The 19820-nt window shown below is 50.6% G+C and overlaps 1 protein-coding gene and 1 long non-coding RNA gene across 5 annotated transcripts in view; one reads left to right on the top strand and one right to left on the bottom strand.

Moving 5' to 3' along the window:
- FRMD5 (FERM domain containing 5) overlaps window positions 1-19820 on the top strand; it is a 320560-nt gene that overhangs the window by 272047 nt on the left and 28693 nt on the right. For all 4 annotated transcript variants that reach the window (XM_069558868.1, XM_069558870.1, XM_069558871.1 and 1 more), the window contains 3 exons: window positions 6371-6475; window positions 10743-10785; window positions 11012-11090. In XM_069558868.1, the coding sequence (XP_069414969.1) occupies window positions 6371-6475; window positions 10743-10785; window positions 11012-11090 (227 nt within the window). The remainder of the gene's footprint in view (window positions 1-6370; window positions 6476-10742; window positions 10786-11011; window positions 11091-19820) is intronic.
- LOC138423219 (uncharacterized) lies at window positions 10708-19808 on the bottom strand. The gene is made up of 4 exons (XR_011250180.1): window positions 18268-19808; window positions 17697-17785; window positions 15529-15636; window positions 10708-11070 (listed from the first exon to the last, which is right to left on the bottom strand). It is a non-coding gene; the product is annotated as an uncharacterized lncRNA (long non-coding RNA).

Raw genomic sequence — 19820 nt, 5'->3', positions numbered from 1 at the left:
CTATTGGTTCAAGAAGGTGCTGCGTTTATTGAGGACTAGCCGGGCAGGTGGCTGCAGGAGTCCAGGTGCGTGCCATTCTTTCTCCATCTGAACTCCGAGTTCCCTCCTTAGGCCCCGGTCTCTCCCCCCAGGAGCCACATAGCCACTGGTGCCAGTGCAGTGCTGGGACCTCCTGGTGCTGCAGTCGAGATACTAAGTGCCTGCATGGGCCCCAGCCTTGCTGCCAAGCCCTGGAGTCTGTCTCCGCTGAGAGTGAGGAGCGAGGGCTCCTTTCCGGCCCTGTGCTGAGCTGCCCGGCATTTCTCCATGGAGTGGAACATCTCCCCCCACCCCCATCTCCTCCTGGAGGGAGCCGGCTGCTTGTCTAGCTGCAGCCTCAGCAGTTCCTGGACAGATTTTGTTGGTTTACAGCTAAGCAAGAAAAGTGGGCTCCTGGGCCCAGAGCTTGGCAGGAGTTCGGGCCCTTCAAAGAAAATGGAAAGTGCAGCGGTGAAGAAATCCAGTGCCCTGCTGGTCGCATCTGTGCCCCTCTCCTCCCTGTGCCCCAGAAGGCCCGGCCACCGTAGTGTGCGAACAGCAGGGCAGGACGGTGCCCCGGGAACTGATTCACACTTCCTGCCCCACGTGCTCGTGCCCCGGCCCTGAGAAGATGAGCTAACGTGGCTGTCCCCCTGTGACATTAAAGTGCTTTCTCTCAGCATCTGCTCGTGAACCTGGCAGCTGGCGGCGCCTGCATGCCCTTGGAGGACACAGATGAGAAAGCCAGTCTTGGTCCCACAAGAAGTGTAAAGTTAGGCCAGGACAGGCAGGGGTTTCGTCCCACCCCTGATGCCTCATCCCTCTGAGACCCCCAAGGACAACTCATTCCACTCTTGTTCCCTCCATCCTGGCATGACCTTTCCACACCCCTGGACTCTTGTGTTTTGGGGACGGGGGAGCTGGTACCACCTTCTGCAACCCTCCTTCTCCCCTCTGCCTTCTCGAAGGGCCATGAAGCCATGGCAGCTCCCCTTAGCTGCCTGGGACCCAGGATCTGAGGAGGTTGTGGTGTCTCTTGCCCTCTTCATGACTCATGTAGTTGGCACTTACAGTCTGCCTGCCTTCCGGGTAAGTGGGATTGCACAGTGTGAGGCCCAGTGAGTAGGGGGCTTTCTACATGTTAGCCCCTCTGATCAGGGTGCACCAGGCCAGAGTCCCTGGGATCAACCCTGTGATGGGTTAAAAAAAAAAAAAAATGCTGTTCTCCTGCCCAGGGGTATTGATTGTGAGGCAGAAAATGTGATGAACCTTGAACAGGTTAGGTCACTGGCCCAAGCCTGCCTCCTGCCTCAATGCCTTCACTGGAGAATGGACAAACCGTGGAGAGCCAGACCAGGCACTCCAGGAAGGCGCATGAATTCTCCAGACCTCAGAGCTGCAGAACGGTTCTGAGGAGCTCATGCATCATTCTGGGCACCGTCTAGACAGAATTAAGAGGTTGCCTGTCTATGCACTACCATTTTAAAATATGTGTGTAGGTACTATTATGGTTCATAAAATGTAAATTTATGTTTTAGATGGGTGCTTCATACGCTGTTTTGCCCTTACTCATGTCCTTGTGAGGAGAATAACCTCCGAGATTTAGCTGGATTCAGGTGCTCTGCCTCGGCTCGCTTGTCCCGAAGATAAACGGCCTTGGGCTTGGAGCCCCGACTCTGTGACTAGACAGTAATCACCTGTCAGCGTGAGCGCCTGTTTCCCCAGTGTCATCAATGGCACAACATCCAGCTCAGAGCACCCGGCTGAGAGGAGCGCCAGGGCAACTGCGGCCAAGGGGAAAGGAGGTGGGCTCACTGGGCTTTGCCGTCCCACCAGAGGAGAAGGCTGGCTGCCAGAGAGTAGTCCAGAAAGCCCCAGCTTAAGGCGGGGAGACCACAGAGAGGGACTCCTAGGACACGGCGGGCATCTGTCGGTGCAAGCCAGGAAGTTTTCAATCTCCAAACGCTAGGCCCTGCCGGAGGCCTGTTGTGGGAGCCCACCACGAGCTCCACCTGAATGTGACTTCCCCCAAAGGCCGCCTGGGGCCCGGCCACCAGCCACAGGCCCGTGCTCCAAGGGAGGGGTGACTGCAGGCCTGCGTGGCAGGTGCCCCAGTGTTGCCTTTGTGTCTCTGCTGGGAATTTAAACTCCGTGGGGTTCTGCTCTGAGGAGGAGCTCTGCCCACGCCTCCCTTCCCCTCTTCCCTCCAGCCTTGGAGACGCAGCAAGGGAGATGCTTGTCTTCATTAGTCTGCACGAGTAGCTCAAAGCCGTGCGTCCACCACAGGTAGGGTAGGCAGGAACCTGCAAGAACGATCACTTCATGGTGGGGAGTAGGCTTTTCACCAGATGCTGGGAAATAGAAAAAGACCCTTTTGTACTGATACAAAGGATGTACTTGTGTGGCTGTTATTGTTGTTGTTTTTTGTGACTACCTGGAGAAAAGCCAGTGCTTCCTTTTTCTTCCTGTGAAGTGGAACAACTCCGAGGTTGGATCTACTGAACTTAACGGTCTTACCAGCCAAGAGCCATGCAAGTGTATTTGAGCCATCAACTCGAGAGAATAAGTTGTTTTTATGGCGGACATGTTTCTTATTTAAAAGCCCATGTGATTTCTATCACAGAAGCACGATTTCCCCATGGCTGCCTCAGGCTCCTGCTAATATGGTTGTTGTGTGCAAGAAAGCCAACTTCTTCAGCTATTAGAACCCCCCCCCCCGGGGCACTTCCTGGTGGGCCAGGGAAGTTAAGAATCCGCCTGCCAGTGCAGGAGACACAGGTTCCATCCCTGGTCCAGGAAGATGCCACACGCCGAGGACCAACTAAACCTGTCTGCCATGACTGCTGAGCCCACACACCCTAGAGCCCAGCTCCACAACAAGAGAAGCCACCGTAATGAGAAACCTGCAGCTAGAGAAAGCCCAAGCGCAGTAGTGAAGACCCAGCCCAGCCAAAATAAATAATAAATCTAAAAAACTCACCCCAGGATAGACAGATTAGGGGTGTGGGATTAACAGACGACTATACAGCTTCCCTCATAGCTCAGTTGGTAAAGAATCCGCCTGCAACGCAGGAGACCCTGGTTCTATTCCTAGGTCAGGAAGATCCCCTGGAGAAGGAAATAGCAACCCACTCCGGTATTCTGGCCTGGAGAATTCCCATGGACAGCAGAGTCTGGCAGGCTACAGTCCACAGGGTTGCAAGACTCAGACATGACTTAGCGACTAGACCCCACCGTATATAAAATAGGTAAGCAACAGGGATATATTATATCATGCAGAGAATTATACCCATTACCTTGTAATAACCTATCATGAAGTATAACATGCCAAAATGCTGAATCACTCTGCTGTTCACCTGAAACTAACATAATCTTATAAATCAACTATACTTTGATTTAAAAAGAAAAGAAACTTCACCCCCAGCTGATCACAGTGTAGTAGCCAGCTTGGTACAAAGGAAAATTGGTAGAGAAAAATGTTCATCATATGCACTGTCTCTTAGTATTCCATTTCAGTTGCTTTGAGAGAGAGAATAAGAACAGGACGTGCTGCTTGAGATAGGGTTAAGCCTATTTCCTCCGTTTAAAAATGAGTTTAAGCTCTTCTCACCCTCAGGTGGATCAGTAAGAGTTGACAGCCCTGCCCACAGTGACCATTGTTCTTAGTCCTTTGAAAGACCTGGTTTTACGACCCGTCTCGCTGAAGTTCCAGGGTGATTCACGACAAGGCTCTGTTGTGAGAGTAGCTTTTTCTGGTGGGAGACCCAAGGGTATAAGAATGGGGACCGCTGCCTCAGGGCTGTGTCATGGGAGGGAGCACGAGGCCCGCAGAAGAGGCGGGAGAGGTGCCCACGTGATACCACCTTCCTTAGCTGAGCTGTCCCCTCGCTCATCCTTCCAGTCCTGCAAGGATAAGCTTCTTAATATACACGCTGAGAGATTTGTTATCCTGCCCTAGTTCTTTTTGACAAGTATTGGGTGAGCTGGCAGAAGGGAAATAGTGAGGGGTAGACCGTTTTCCTTTATATTTTTTAAAATGTATTTTTATTTATTTGGCTGTGCTGGGTCTTAGATGCAGCATGTGGAGTCTAGTTTCCCATCTAGGGATCGAACCTGGTCCCCATGCATTGGGAGCATGGAGTCTTAGCCATGGGACGATCAGGGAAGTCCCTGAGGGGTAAATCTTCTGAAGAGGTCTTGAATGCCCATTCTTGGAGCAGGGCCAGGCCCTCCCATAACGCCCCATGGCCTTGTCCCAGGTGAGATGGTTCAGATCTTACAAGACCACCTTGATTTCGATGCAGCACTAAACACAGATCCACCGAGACGAGCATCTTGGCTGAGCTGCGGAGACCACTGGGGAGAGGCCCGGAGACACTGACTTGCAGAGCTCCTGCTGTCCTGACACTCACCTGCAAGCCATTCTCCTCCCAGCTCATTCCAGGCAGGTCCCTGAAGAAGAAGGTTATGGGTGTAGAAGCGAGGGATCTAATTTTCTGACAGTCTGTAAAACCTTCTGGCCACCCCTCCACCTGCTATTCATTGATTCAGCAAATAAGCATTGAGGACGTCCCTGCCATATGCCAAGCCCTGTGCCAGATTCTGGGGGATGGCTTCTGCCCTCATGGAAACTGTAGTCTAGAAAGGGAGCAGATGATAAATCAGTAAACAAATAATGAACAATACACTGATAGGCTGGTCAGTGCCATGAAGGAAATAAATAGGATAAACCAAGGACCTATAAAGAGACGAGGAGGGGTCATTCTTTAGGGGAAAGACTTCTCTGCACCAGAGACATCTGAGCTGAGACCTCAGGGAGACGAGGAGTGGAGGGAGGGCATCCCAGGCAGAGAGGACACAAAGATGCAGAAGAGCCTTAGCTCAAGAGCAGAGAGACTGGCCAGAGAGGAGGGAGGATGGTTTGGGGGAGTTCAGAAAGGAGGCCGGAACCAGGTTATGCAGGGCCTTGAGGCCACGGTCAGTTTGGATTTTCTTCTGAGAGCAAGACAAGCCCCTTGCTGACAGCGTTATGCAGGAGCTATAATGTAATTAAAGATCACGGTGTCCTCACTGCAGTTCAAAACTGTGAGGCTTACGTATATGTGCTGCTATAGGAAGAGTCACAAGAGACCCTATGTGGGGAAAAATCCCAAGAGACAGACCATAGTATAAAATATGCCGCTGATGTTTTTTTAAAAGAGAAGATGTATATGTATATATAGGCTTGTCTGGGTATAAAATATAACTACATTAAGGATACCAAAGAAAAGAAAGAGGATCCAAGTTTGAGATGAACTTTTGGGACGAGAACTTCTAACATAGTGTATTTCAAATTGTAGGTCACAACTCAGGAGAGGTTCTGAAATTACCTAAGTGAAGTCACAGACAGCACTTAAAATATCACCCTACATCTCACATAGTAGGGAGGGCATTTTGTGCAAGTTGTTTTAATTATTTATGTGTGTAGATACATAACGCACGTACATGTATATAAATGACATGTACACACATTCATGTACATATGCATACATGTGTGGGCTTGCAGTATAAAATGTTTTAAACTAAGTGTTACAGTTGAGAATATTTGAGAAATATATCTTAAGGCTCTTCATGGTGGAAAAGTTAAGAAACGTGACTTAGTGATTTTTCACTAAGTTTTCTTTACTTCTGTCTTAGTTTCCTCATCAGGCTTCTCTTCCAGATAATGCTCTTCAAATTAAAAAGAAAAAAGTCAAAACCAAAAAAAAAAGAGGATACCCAAGACGCTGGTGAGGGGTTGCTCCTGGGGTGGGGAACTGTAGCACAGGGTAAGTGAAGTCCAAGGGAGACTTCCTCTTCATAGTATATGCTTTTGTGTGGTTGAATATCTTACTATGTGCCTGCATTACTTATTCAGCTAAAAAAAAAAAAATGTTTGTCTAAATGGTGGTCACCCTGGCCGCCATGTGGAGCGAGGGCGAGCCCAGAAACAGAGGACCAGCTAGAAGGCTCTGGCCGGGGCCGCGGTGAGAGGTGGTGGTGGCTTCACCTGTGGCCTTGGTGATGGAGATGGATACAAGCTAGACTCAGCATGTTCCGCCCAACAGTCGCAAGGAAAACTGTGCGTTAGAGGTGGGGACTGGGCCTCCCTGACTCTATCTGCCTTATCTTTGTGGAAGGAAGGGTTCTTGGGCTCCTTCCAGGTGTTAAAAGCTTCAGAATTCCCAAGAATGTTGAATCCATCACAACGTGGAGGACACGGTTATGGACATGTATCCCTTCCATATCCTCATGCAACTGTCACAAGTGACCTTTAATGACCATCAAAACACAGTTACACTCTGTTTCTCAGTGGAGCTTGCTTTCTTTGCAGAGAGATGCCAAAGGCCAATACCTGTTTGACCTTCTCTGCCACCACCTGAATCTACTGGAGAAAGACTATTTTGGGATCCGCTTTGTGGACCCTGATAAGCAGCGGGTAAGTCTATATTCAAAGCACGGATTGGGGAGAGGGTCGGTTGGTAAGCCTGAGGCACTAACTGTCATTCATGTTCAGAGCTTAGTCTCAGGAGTCAGGGAGCCAACTGGACCCTGCAGTTGGACATCATCTCTTCGGCTCATATTGTGAGACCTGGAACACCCCGCAACAGAGCTCGCCTGGCGTGGTCCATTGATTGCTAGACACTGAAATGGTAACCTGGAGAGCTGAAGTTGTTGTTCAATTGCTCAGTCGTGTCCGACTCTTTTTGACCCCTTGGACTGCAGCACACCAGGCTTCCCTGTTCTTCACTATCTCCCGGAGTTTGCTCAAACTCACGTCCTTTGAGTCAATGATCATCCAACCATCTTGTCCTCTGTTGACCCTTCTCCTCTTGCCCTCAGTCTTTCCCAGCATCAGGGTCTTTTCCAGTGAGTCAGCACTTTGCATCAGGGGGCCAAAGTATTGAAGCTTCAGCTTTAGCATCAGTCCTCCCAGGGAATATTCAGGGTTCATTTCCTTTAGGATTGACTGGTTTGATCTCCTTGCTGTCCAAGGGACTCTCAGAAGTCTTCTCCAGCACCGCAGTTTGAAAGCATCAGCTCTTTGGTGTTCAGCCTTCTTTATGGTCCAGCTCTCACATCCATACACAACAAATGGAAAAACCATAGCTTTGACTATACAGACTTTTGTCAGCAAAATGACATCTCTGCTTTTTAATATGCATGAGAGCTGAAGAGATTTGCCCAAAGCTGCCCAGTTAGAGGCAGAGCGGCTGGGCTGGTGTGGTGGCCCCAGAGCCCAGGTCACAGGCTGAGGCTGTCCTGCCCCTTCCCTGGTAAATGGGCATGCTTGCCTTGGTCTGGTTAGGAGGGGCCTCGCCTGAGTGCCGCAGCAACCCTCTCCGGGCAGGACAGAGGTGGAGCCCCACTGACACAGGCTTTTCGGCCCTTGCAAATCCTGCAGTTCTTCTTCACCTTCCAAAGACAGTGGCGTGTGAAGAAAAAAGGGTAAAACGTATCCTGTTCAAGGGTGAAGTGTGTCCTGTCCATTGTTTTTCACTTAGAATGTGTTTGAGGAGAATAAGAGAGTATGTTGAGATTGCTGCTGCTGCTAAGTCGCTTTAGTCGTATCCGACTCTGCGACCCCATGGACGGCAGCCCACCAGGCTCCTCCATCCCTGAGATTCTCCAGGCAAGAACATTGGAGTGGGTTGCCATTTCCTTCTCCAATGCATGAAAGTGAAAAGTGAAAGTGAAGTCGCTCAGTCGTGTCCGACTGTTCACGACCCCATGGACTGCAGCCTACCAGGCTCCTCCATCCATGGGATTTTCCAGGCAAGAGTACTGGAGTGGGGTGCCATCGCCTTCTCTGATGTTGAGATTACAGAGATTTAAAGCCAAAGGAGACAGAGGAAAATAAGGAAAAGGAGAAGTAAACTTTGATGGAGTGGCTGCCGTGTGCCAGGCTCTACGCTGGGCACACACCTAGACCTTTGAGCCGATGGATGTTGAGCGCTGAGGTGTTATCACGCATGAAGCTGAGAGCTTCACATAAGTTATTGGATCCTTCCCATGAGTGAGATGCATACTGGCTGTTGACCATCCACTCTCCAGACGAGTGAACAGTCCTCCCGACAGGTTACCTAACTTGCCCAAGGCAAGTGACAAAGCCGCTCAGACCTGCCTGATGCCAGAGCCTGTGTGGTTTCTGGGGTTCCCTGCTGAATTCCTGCCCTATGGCCTCTAAAGTGACCTGATTCCATGCCTTTGTTGAGGGTTTAAGCCGAGCAGGGAGGCTTGCAAGGGTCCTTGAGCATTGTGAGGAAATGGACCAGTAGAGAACTGTCTTCTTTATCTACTGATCACAGTAGAGATGGAGGAGGTGAGCTCCCCAGCTCCCCCTAGACCTCTTCCCCTGAGCACCAGGGAGGCAGAACCTGACGCTCACACCCATGCCGTCCCTGCCTACTCTTCAGGGGTCTCTGTAGGGTCTGGGATTCCTCTGGCCACTCTTGGACAATCTGCCCTCACTCTCCATCCCCTTTTGCGCCTCAGGCCCTGGGCTTATCCTGATCTCAGCCTGTCCTTCAAGCCTCCCGAATCTGAAGACTGCACCACACCGGTCCACTCACCCAAATACAGGTGGAAGCTCCCATCTCTGAACCTTCTTTTTACTCTTCTTCTAACCCCACTTCCCCAAGCCAGTGTTATCAATTTGCTAGTGATTCTGGGACCTGGATTTAGCCAGACAGCTGCAAAAGGTCACCCTGGCCCTCACCATATTTGGGAGGATGCTCTCAAGATTTTTCTGCCAGACCCTTGAAGTGTCTTAGACAAGCTTTCCACTGCCTGCCCACCCCTCTGAGTCTCCTCCAGCCTCACTTCTTTCAGGAGTCTCACTCCAGTACAAACTCCTCTCCACTACTGCCAAAAGGGATACAGCCTCTTGCATTCAGCCTCCCTGCCTTCTGCTGCTAGGGGAGCTGTCGCCGCACTCAGTTGCGTCGTCGCTGTTGTGTTAGTCGCTCAGTCGTGTCCGACTCTCTGCGACCCCATGGACTGTGGTCCACCAGGCTCCTCTGCCCATGGAATTCTCCAGGCAAGAATACTGGAGTGGATTGCCATGCCCTCCTCCAGGGGATTTTCCCAACACAGGAATCGAACACAGGACTCCTGCATTGCAGGGAGATTCTTTACCATCTGGGCCACCGGGGCAGCCCACTGTCTATCTCCCTTTGTTCGTTTTAATCTATGGGTCCAGTGCCCCAGGGCGTTCTGTCTTCTGAGCCTCAGACATGTGCTGTGTTCATCTTACCGTCTACAATCCCGGTGTACTCTGCACAGGCCAGCCTCCTCCGCCTTCCCAGGCACGGCCTGGAACCCCAGTCATTTCCGTGCAATTTCACCCCTTGCCTTTCCTTCCCTGGGAAGCCACGCCGCGGTGGGCCGTGTAATGTGAGAAGGACCTCTTAACCACATTGAGTGGCTATAATGAGTTGCCAGCCTCGTGGGAACTCAGATCAGAGGGAAGCAAGAGAGCAGAGTGTCAGCTCAGATTATCCGTGTGGAGCTGATGGGTGAACTGGCTCTTAGTGGGTCCATTAACTGCACGAACTGCGGCCCAGCCCAGAAGGTGAGAGCTGGGCACCGAGGGAGGCCAGGATGTGTCTGCACGGCCCCGGCTGCTCTCCTGCCAGAGAGAGGACTCTGCCAAGAGGCTCCACTGTACTGAGCAAAAGTCGCCAGAAAAGAGGGAAGTGAGGACTAGCTCCTCCATCCTTCTTACAGCTGAACCTTGAATGCTGAGCTGGTCACCAGGGACACAGTGGGAAACAGGCAGAATCTCCTGCCCTCCCAGAGCTTATGGTCAGTGCTTTTAAGCTGCTTCCCGATAACCAAGCCCCAAGTATCAGCTATTCTAGCTCTCTGCAAATTGTCAAGTTTCCTGATTAGCCCAAAAGCAGCAAACATCAATAATGCATTTTATAAGACATCCATGTAGAAGTGGGAAAATGATAGAGAACCATCTCCTTGCTTCCTTACCCAAATGTAAGTACCGTGGGGGGCTGGTGGAGGGGGGAATGTGTTGCTACTGTGCCCACCCTCTGTGAAAATCCAGGGAAAACAGGATACTACATTAGTTGTGGTTGGGTATCTTACAAGACGTAAATTTTAAACATCCCTGGATGCCAAGGAATTCTGAGTATGTATTCCCTCACACAAGGGCTGGCAATGTGTTGCTCAAACAAAAATGAAACATACACCAGCCATCCCTGCCTTCTCACCATTTCTGAAATTCCACCTGCCAGTGCTTTCGAGAGCTGCTCCCAATAGCCTCTGTGTCATCATGTCCTCACGACCCCACCACATCACACAGACACACACAACCCATTAAAGGGAGCCATTCGCCACTCGAGCCAAGCGGAGTTCTGTCCCCAGCACACACCCGTGCATTCACTCCTGCCCGTCAGTACACCAGAAACATGGCTCAGAGCTCTGGCACCCCATCTTGGAAGGCAGCATTGCCAGAGAGCCCCAGAAATGGCATCTGAAGCTGGAACTCTTCCCCCCTTCACAGCTGGTTCCATGGGGAGCTTATTTCAGAAAATCCTATCACTCTCTACTCTCCAAACTTACATATCACAGGCTTCTGAGCCGCGTTCACCCTGGGCTACAGTCTGTCTAGCTATTTAAATCGAATACAGCGAGATATATTTGACACTACTTCTCATTAGGGTTTTCTTGGTCTGTGTTCTCTGTTTCAGCATTGGTTGGAGTTTACAAAGTCTGTGGTGAAGCAACTGAGATGTAAGTACTTTCCATGAAAAGATAGAAGCCTCAGGCCCGGGGAGGGCGGGAGGAAACCTCACCCTTGTAGTGTGTCTTGGGAACCTTCCATTGTTCTGAGCAGAAGTTGGCCCTAAACATGAGAGGATCTTCTGATGGTTCAGAGTCCTGAGCATCCAGTGCGGCAGGGAGTCCCATCGTCTTCCGGGGAGGGTCTTTGCTGATGGACATCTCTTTTTCTGTGCAGCCCAGCCTCCGTTCACCATGTGTTTCCGTGTGAAGTTTTATCCTGCAGACCCTGCGGCCCTGAAAGAAGAAATAACCAGGTAAAGCTGGTGATTACATCCCTCAGCCTCCAAGACCTGCTGGGAAGGATAGGAAAGAGGGGCCGTAACTTCTTAGGTCCTCTGTTTGGAAAGCTCCTAACTCAGCTAGGCAAAAATTCTTCCTAAATATAGCCTTACTTCTGCGTTTCACTTCCGCATGCTCTCTTTGCTCATCTCAGTAGAACTGCAACAAAGTGAGGTTCTTTCCTTCAAGAAGTGTGAATACTTCACCTTAATCTGGGCATCTGCAAATGTGGCTGGAGTAGTGAGTTACTCAAAAGCATTTTGTTCTTTCACCAGTGATGTGGCCACCAGGGATGTTTTGGGAGAGGGCTGTGTTGCTGCTTATTGGGGGGGCTTGAAATAGACTTCAGCAACCTAAATGGCAAAGCAGGAAACTGGAAAACAAGCCAGGAAACACTGAAGATTTTGAATTCAAGTGGGTGACCTCCAGGGTGTTGATGGCCCAGGCTCGTGATAAACTCTTCATTGTGGGGATCATGTTGCAGGGAAGGCAGGCAGCTGCATGGCATGAACCACGTCTCATCCAGCACCACTTGAGGATGAGAAAAAGCCTCGCCATGCTACAAGAGGCTCAGTGAACAGGAGAGGCACCGCTTCCTCGAGGGCTTGGTACATCTGAGCCGAATTCACTCTGAAAGTCTTACCTCAAAGATTAAGGCACTCTCTGAACTAGGACTCTTAATTTTTGTATTAGAAAGATCTGATTTTGACATTAGCAAAACCTTGACATTTCCCTGTGAAGGGTGGAGCCCTCGGTAAAGATGTGATGCCAGGAAGTCCTAGAGCGGAGGAGGAGATGGCTCCGCCAGCTCCAACCCCTTCCCTAAAGTCTTAGAGACAACAGGGACTTCCCAAGTGGTCCCCTGCAGGAGGCATGGGTTCAATCCCCAGTCGGGGAACTAAGATCCCACATACAGAGTGGTGCAGTGAAAAACAAAGCCAAAAAACCTTAAAGACAGCCAAGACTGGACGAGGCCATTGCCAGTGCAGAGACTGCTTGTCCTCTAAGGCCTTGAGACCTGTTTCTAAACCCTGAACCCGCCCAGCCTGAAGCGCTGAGGACAGTGCCCTGTGCAGTTAGAACCAAATCTCGTGCTCCAGAACTGGGCGCCTGCAAAGTGCAGGCCCTGCTCATCCACGCAGAAGTGGGCGTGGCTCCCACTTGGCTTTTGAAAACCAAGCTCATCCATGTTCAGGAGCAAGCCTGTAGCTTCAGGCAGGAGAGTAAGGGGAGAACCACGAGGTTTAACCACTTAAGCAGGGAAGAGTTTGGGCAAAGCACTGGCCTGCTCTGCTCAGGGGGCACTAGTGATAAAGAACCTGCCTGCCAAGGCAGGGGACGCAAGAGACACAGGTTCGATCCCTGAATTGGGAAGATCCCTCTGGAGAAGGGAATGGCAACCACTCCAGTATTCTTGCCTGGAGAATCCCGTGGGCAGAGTGGCCTAGCGGGCTGCAGCTGAAGTGACTGAGCGCGCCCTGCTTGTGACTTCCACAGAGTTTGCCTTAGCCGTGCCCCTCCCTCCCCCTTCTCCCCTTACCCACTTCCCTCTCCTCCCTCCCTCCCCCTTCTCTCTGGAAAGAGGTGAGGAGGCCAGGGCCAACCCTGAAGACGAGGCTCCTGTCCACGTGTCAGAAACATTTAACACATCTTTTTTGAGAGCCTGACTCCCCGCCTTCTAACACCCAGCTTTAGGATCACCTTGTCCACACCTCCCCGGATTAATAGAGAGGATGAGAAGGATTGGTCTAACAACCCAGAGGGCTGCCTGCGAGAGCATGGCAGACACACGGCCTTCTGATTTGATTGAAGGACAAAAATACACGGCTCTCTTGGCCGTTAGGAGGAGGTCTTAACCATAGACTCTTCTAAAGCACATGTCACTGCATAATATAATGTGCCCCCGCCCACTAAAGGCAGCAGAGACCTGGGGGCTCAGGTCCTGTTCTGTTACTTCTGCGTGGCCTTGAGCATAAAATCCTTGACTTCTCTGATCTTCAGGTTCCTTATTTATAAAATGAGGATGGTAATAGTACCTCACGGCTTTGTCGGGAGGATTAACCACTACACAGGGTCTTGTACTTCTTAATGCACCCCCAGGGAGCATTGAGCCAGGCTCAAGATCATTGCCAGGTCAATCACATGGCCTGTGGACCCCAGCGGCTCTGCAGAGGGCACAGTCCACTTGGTTCTGGCTTTGCTCCCTTGTTGATGTCATAACCCCCACTCCTCTTCTGTCCCAGCTAGCGTCCTGACACTTAAGCAGCTGAGGCCTGAGAAAGCCAAGGTCAGGCTTCTCTCCAAGTCAGCAGACTTTAAAGACACTGGCAAGAGTGTGAGCTCCACCCCTCTCCACACACATCCATGCCCACTGTCCTCCACAGGGGCCCCCAGCCGCCAGGATCTGATGCCTGATGATCTGAGGTGGAGCTCAGGTAATAATAACACAAGTAAAGTGCATAAGAAAGGTGATAGCTTGAATCATCCAGAAACCATCACCCCCCACCCTCCCTGGTCTATGGAAAAATCGTCTTTCATGAAACCAGCTCCTGCTGCCAAAAAGGCCAGGGCCCGCCGCTCTGCTGTTCTCCCCCTGCTCTCCGCCTCAGCAGCCCTCCTTCCCTCGGGCACATTTTTTCCAGGCGTTGCCAGGAGCGTGGCTGTCAGGGTGCCTGGGTCTGCTTTGGAGTCTGTGTCCCCGCTCCCTGAGGCGTTCTGGGGAGGCCTGGGCTTAGCTGCATCTAAGTGGGTGCCTGCCCTCGCCTCACTCAATGCCCACAGTTCACTCCTGGCTTAGAGCCCTGCACCCCACCTTCCTGCCAGACTAATTTAGCCATCAGTGTGTTTTTTCTGGGCATTATTGGTCCTAAATTTCACCGCCGTCTCGGCTGTCCCCATAAAGCCAAGAGGAGGGATGAAGTAGGGAGTAAAGAACTGTGCTTCAGTTTATCTCTTGGATTCTTCCCAGATGATAAATTTAGTTGCCAAATCCTGATTAATCTCTTTTGTCATTTTTTAAAGTAATAAATAGATTTTCTTGTCTGAGCTAGAGACAAGGCAGAGAAAATGGGGATTAGGCACCAGATTTAGCCTTTAACAACGGCTGCAGGTGTTCGAACTGGTTGAAAGATCAAGTGATAGAAGGAGATTCAGTGCAAATGGGGCCCCACCTTCCCAGGAAGCAAACAGCCTGACACATGTTTGAACAGGTGCTCAAAAAATGTTAATAGATTTTTTTAGGCCATTTAAAAAAAATGTTAATAAAGCATATAGGTAATTTATTCCAACAGTGAGTATCACTTGAGCTTAGCTTAGGCTAAGATGGGTTGGCAAACTTTTTCCGGAAAGGGCCAGATAGTGAGTATTTTAGGCTTTGTGGGCCATAGGGTCGCCGTCGCAACTACCCTGTTCTGCCATTATAATGCAAAGCCAGCCGTAGACAGCACATATGTGAATGAGCATGGCTGTGTTCCAATCAAAAGTTATTTTATCTCACTGGGGACTCTGGTGGCAGGCTTAGTTTGCCAGTCCTGGGCGAAGGAATCAAGAAGACCTGAGTTCAAATCCCAGATCGTTCTTTAGCTGGATATGTGACAAAGCAAGCAACACTGCCTCTGATCATTCCCTCTCCTCGCGTATGAGACAGGGATGAAACCAGTAATCACCTTACAGAGCTGCTGTGGGGATTAAACGAAAGGGTGCCTGTTAAACGGCACGCAGCCTATCCGAAAGATGACAGGAGACCTGAGTGAATCACTGGAATGTCAGCTCCATAGAAGGAGGACTCTGGTTGGTTCTCTGCTGTATTCCCAGCCGCTGTGGCAGTGCCTGGCACACGCGTGTGCTCAGAACTGGATGGGTGGGTGGGAGGGAGGGAAGGTGAAGAGGCACAGGATGTATAAGCTCTCCGAAAGTGAAAGTGAAGTCGCTCAGCCGTGTCGACTCTTTGTGACCCCATGGACTGTAGCCCACCAGGCTCCTCTGTCCACGGGATTTTCCAGGCAAGAATACTGGAGAGGGTTGCCATTTCCTTCTCCAGGGGATCTTCCCAACCCAGGGAGCAAACCCAGGTCCCCACATTGCAGGCAGACACCTTACGGTCTTAGCCACCAGGGAAGTCATAGGCTCTCTAGAAGAATATTAAAGGTAATGAAACATGAATCTCTAATTCCAAGGAGCCCACAATCTAGTATTGGGGAGGAAGATGTACTAAACTTGATCACAGTCAGGGAAAAGAAGGGCAGAAAATAGAGGAAGCCAGGGGCAGAGAGGAAGACAGGGCCAAAGGGTCTTCTGGAAGAAACTCTTCAGGGGCCACCAGTGCTTTCCAGAGTTCAGAACCTCTAATTGTGGGAATACTCTGGATTCATCCTTACCCTCCGATGTCAGAAATCACAGTGCCAACGCCAGTACCTTGGATGTGCGCGTTCCAGAAACGCTCGGGTTTTCCTCCGTCATCTCTTAGGCTCTTGCACATTCTGCCTTTGCATGGTCCTCCGTCCATTTAGGACAGCTTGGCATCTAAACAAAATTGACATGAGGTAAAGCCTCTTTGAAGCAAAAAAGGAGAGAGGCAGAGTTCAACCAAAAACGGGTGGTAAAGAGCAAGCCTTTCTGTCTTAAATCTGATCTAAAGCTGATTTCTCTTTTTTCCAGTGAGAATTTCTCTCTGATGACAAGGAGTTCCCCTGACTTCATTTAGGACCTTTCTCTCCCTAACCATAGCTCACTGGATTACCACAAGGGTAGAAAAAGTATCAGGTAGAAAAAAAGTTCTGTTTCCTCAGCTATACAATGTGGGAATTAGGCTCTGTGACCCCTCCTATGAGGTTCTGAGCCTGGGTACCCCAGCCTGCCTGCTCGTCATGAACAGCTGGTCTGGGCAGCCCAGCAGGCTGACCCCTTGCCTGGCAGCACAGCGGCCCTGGTGCCAGTGCCCCCAGCAATGAGACAGTCTTCCTTAGGCCCTTGTGTGGCAGGGGAGAACGTGTCACGGCATCTTGGGGATAGGTGTAAGGATGCTGTGAGTCATGTGGGATGGATTTCATGACCGACAACACTGAGTCACTGGTTACCTTCTCAAATGAACAAAACACAAAGCTTGATGGAAGCCGCTGGGGCAGAAAAGGAAGGGGGGCACCCCTGTGGAACTCCGTTCCCTGGAGCCATCATTTGGTTCTTTCATGAGCCTGTCTCTCCTTGTCCTCTGAAGACTGCAGTGTGCTTCTTTAGGATGTTGACTCGACCCTGCCATCCTGTGATCACGCCATCACCAGACCGTATTCCCACAGCCTTCCCCTTGAGCTCCCTGTAGCTGTTCTACCTTCAGAGGCTGAAGCCCGCCCAGCAGTGGAAAGCCATGTTTCCGCTCCAGCTCACCCGAGGTCCCTGTCATGCATCGATCGTGGTTCTCGCTATGAGGAGGGTCGTGTCCCCCTTGGGGAGCAAGTCAGAAGCTCCGGAGAAGCCTTTTCAAACCCAGGACCACTCATACGCAAACTCTCGCATGCTCCCCATTCCCCCAGGGGATGTTCTCCGCACCACCACATTGAGGATCGCTGCCCAGGGCCTCTGGAACCTCTCCTTCAGTCCAGTATGTGCTGTCCCTGAATGCTGGACCCAGACAAGCAGAGGGGGGTGGGCGGAGTGATGCGTGAACTCAGGTCCAGGAAGTGATCCGCGAGCAGGAGGCCAAAGGCTTGCTATCACGTCCTCCCAAAGCCTGTGGCAGGTGGGGCCGGAGGGGCGAGAGGAAGGGAAGGGCTCAGCCCCTCCCTTCCACACATCTTGTGACATTCCACCATGGGAAGCAGGCTGTAGACAAACTGGATTTGGTGGTGGTGGTTGTTCACTTGCTCACTCATGTCTGACTCTTTGCGACCCCGTGGACTGGAGCATGCCAGGCTTCCTGTCCTTCAGTATCTCCCAGGGTTTGCTCAGACTCACATCCATTGAGTCAGTGATGCCATCCAACCATCTCATCCTCCGTCACCCCCTTCTCCTACCTTCAGTCTTTCCCAGCATCAGGGTCTTTTGCAGTGAGTCGGCTCTTTGCATCAGGTGGCCAAAGTATTGGAGCTTCAGCATCACTTTGCAATGAATATTCAGGGTTGATTTGCTAGATTCAGTTTAAAAAATTACTATTTACTGCATGATGTGATGTAATTTTCCTTTGGTTTTCCTTGGCAAATATTGGGTCGATTGGGGGTATGGCAGGTGGGAAAAGGAGGGGAATTCTTACTACTTTCCACACTACAGCAGTCACCTTCCCTTTGGTTTGAAGAGGGTGGTCCACCCTAATGTGGTTAGAAGGATGCTTTTGAATTTCTTAGGGACGGTGCTTCATAGATTTTAATATATGTCCAGATCACCTGCGGATCTTGTTACAGTAATTCATTAGGTCTCACATGGGCTTGATCCTCCATTTCCACCAAGCTCCCACCTGCTGCTGATACCTCTGTAAGGTGGGCTACACTTTGGGTAGCAGGGCTTAGAAGAGAATGAAGATTACTCCGTTTCTATTTAATTACTTGAATCACCAAGCCCCAGGCTCTGAGCCACCTGCTGGTGACCCTCCTCACCTTAGAAGTTGTGCTGTCACTGGTCTGCTTTCTTTTGAGCATTTTCACATGATCCGGTGGGCATGGAATCCTCGGTGTTATTCTTCAGTCTGAAAACAGAAGCAATGAAAACCTTGAGTTGTCCAGGAAGAGCTGGATTTCTTTTTGGTTCAAGCTTATGGAATTTAAGGGAATTTTACTATATTACCAGGGCTTCCCTTGTGGCTCAGCTGGTCTCTGGGTTGGAAAGATCCCCTGGAGAAGGGAAGGGCTACCCACTCCAGTATTCTGGCCTGGAGAATTCCATGGACTGGATAGTCCATGGGGTCGCAAAGGGTCAGACATGACTAAGTGACTTTCACTTTCCTTTTCACTATATTCCTGTTACTCCTGTAGGGATGCTGTAGTTATCTATGACTGTTTAAAATCACAAGTATTTCTCATCTCTGAGTGTCTGTGGGTCAGGAATTCAGGAGCAGTTTAGTTAGGTGGCTGTAGCTCAGGGTCTCTCTTGGGGTTGAAGCCAAGAGGTGTGCTGGGCCTGTGGTCATCTGAAGTCTTGACTGATTCACTTCCACCATGTTGTACTCACGCGGCAGAAAGCTTCAGTTCTCTTCTAGCTGTTGGCAGAAGGCCTCAGTTCCTCACCACATGGACCTTTCTGTAGGACTGCTTAAGTGTCCTCGAGCAGAATGAGTGGTCCGAGAGAGAGAGAATGAGGAGGAAGCTGTCGGGATGTTATGACCTGGTCTCAGATGTCAGACATTACCACTTCTGCTTTATTCTGCTTGTTTGAAGCAAGCCACCAAGTCCAGCCCACACTCAGATGGAGCAAATTAAGCTCTACCTCTGGAAATGCGGAGTATCAGGGAATTTCTCCACTTTTTTGTATGTTTTGCCTCACCGCATGGCTTGTGGGATCTTAGTTCCCCAACCAGGGGTTGAACCCGCCCCCTTAGCAGTAAAAGCATTGAGTCCTAACCACTGGACCACCAGGGAATTCCCTGTGGACATGTTTTGAAACCACCACAGATGCCCCCCGGCCAAAGAACTGCTGTGGTGGCTGATTCACGTAAGGGATTGATAGCCCTGGCTTCCGCTCTTCTCAGGGGATCTGTGATGCAGTGTACATCAGAGACTCCACTCCTTGCAAAGATCTTTCAAACTGGAGCCTCAACAATTCTGTGGTCACAGGGTCCACCCAGCTACTTGTGAGAATATGAAGCAGCCGTAGCACAGCGCCGAGAGGGAGGAATAACATGGTGATGAAGAGCCGACCTCCGTCTTGAACTTGAATCCTGGCTCTGCCATCTTCCAGTTATGTGCCCGTGAGAAAAACCGCTGAAGCCTCAGTTTATCCTATAAAAAGGGGACAGTAACAGTATCTGTTCTCAGAGTGGTATGTGCAAATTAGCTGAGAGGCTGCAGTAAAGTATATAATTCCCGGACTGGCAGGTGCTAAGTGCTCAGTACACATCAGCTGCTATGAGTTGTTCTTGAGAGTCAGCCTACTTGCACCTGAGGTGAGAGCTCCCTGTTCTTACACTTTATTCAAATTCTGAGAGATCTGGTTGACCTCTGCCCATAACGAGGGCTGTTCCACATAAGGACAGGTCCACTGGCGAACAGAGGCAGATCCCTCCCACGGGCTCATTCCTTCCCCACATTTCTGCTTATTTGTTCGTTGGTTACTTACTTACCTGTCTACCTACCTGCACTGGGTCTTAGTTGCAGCATGCAGGATCTTCAATGTTTGTTATGACATACGGGATCTTTAGTTGTGGCACGTGGGATCTGGTGCCCGACCAGGGATTGAACCCGGGCCTCCTACATGAGGAGCACCAAGTCTTAGCCACTGAATCACTAGGGAAGCCCCTTGCTTCTTAAGAGACATCAGCGAGAGTCCGAGGAAGAGGGCGGCTCTGTCAGCCCCTCTCTTATGACACAGGTTGCTTTGTAGGTGCTGAGACTGGAGTTGGCTCCTTCCAGAGCCCAGCTCTGGGCACAGTGCTTTTAACCAGGAGATACCATTTCTGTTTTGAGCTGCAGGAGGAAACTCACAGGTTGTTTGGAATTGAACCTCAAAATCAGTTCAGGGCAAAGTGCTTGAAAGAGTCTAGTCCTCAGGGATATGAAAAATGTATT

The sequence above is a fragment of the Ovis canadensis genome, chromosome 18 (genome assembly GCF_042477335.2).
Source record: "Ovis canadensis isolate MfBH-ARS-UI-01 breed Bighorn chromosome 18, ARS-UI_OviCan_v2, whole genome shotgun sequence".
NCBI classification, from domain to species: Eukaryota; Metazoa; Chordata; class Mammalia; order Artiodactyla; family Bovidae; genus Ovis; species Ovis canadensis.
Note: the sequence above shows the minus strand (reverse complement) of the source record. Positions and strands in the feature narration are given on the sequence as shown.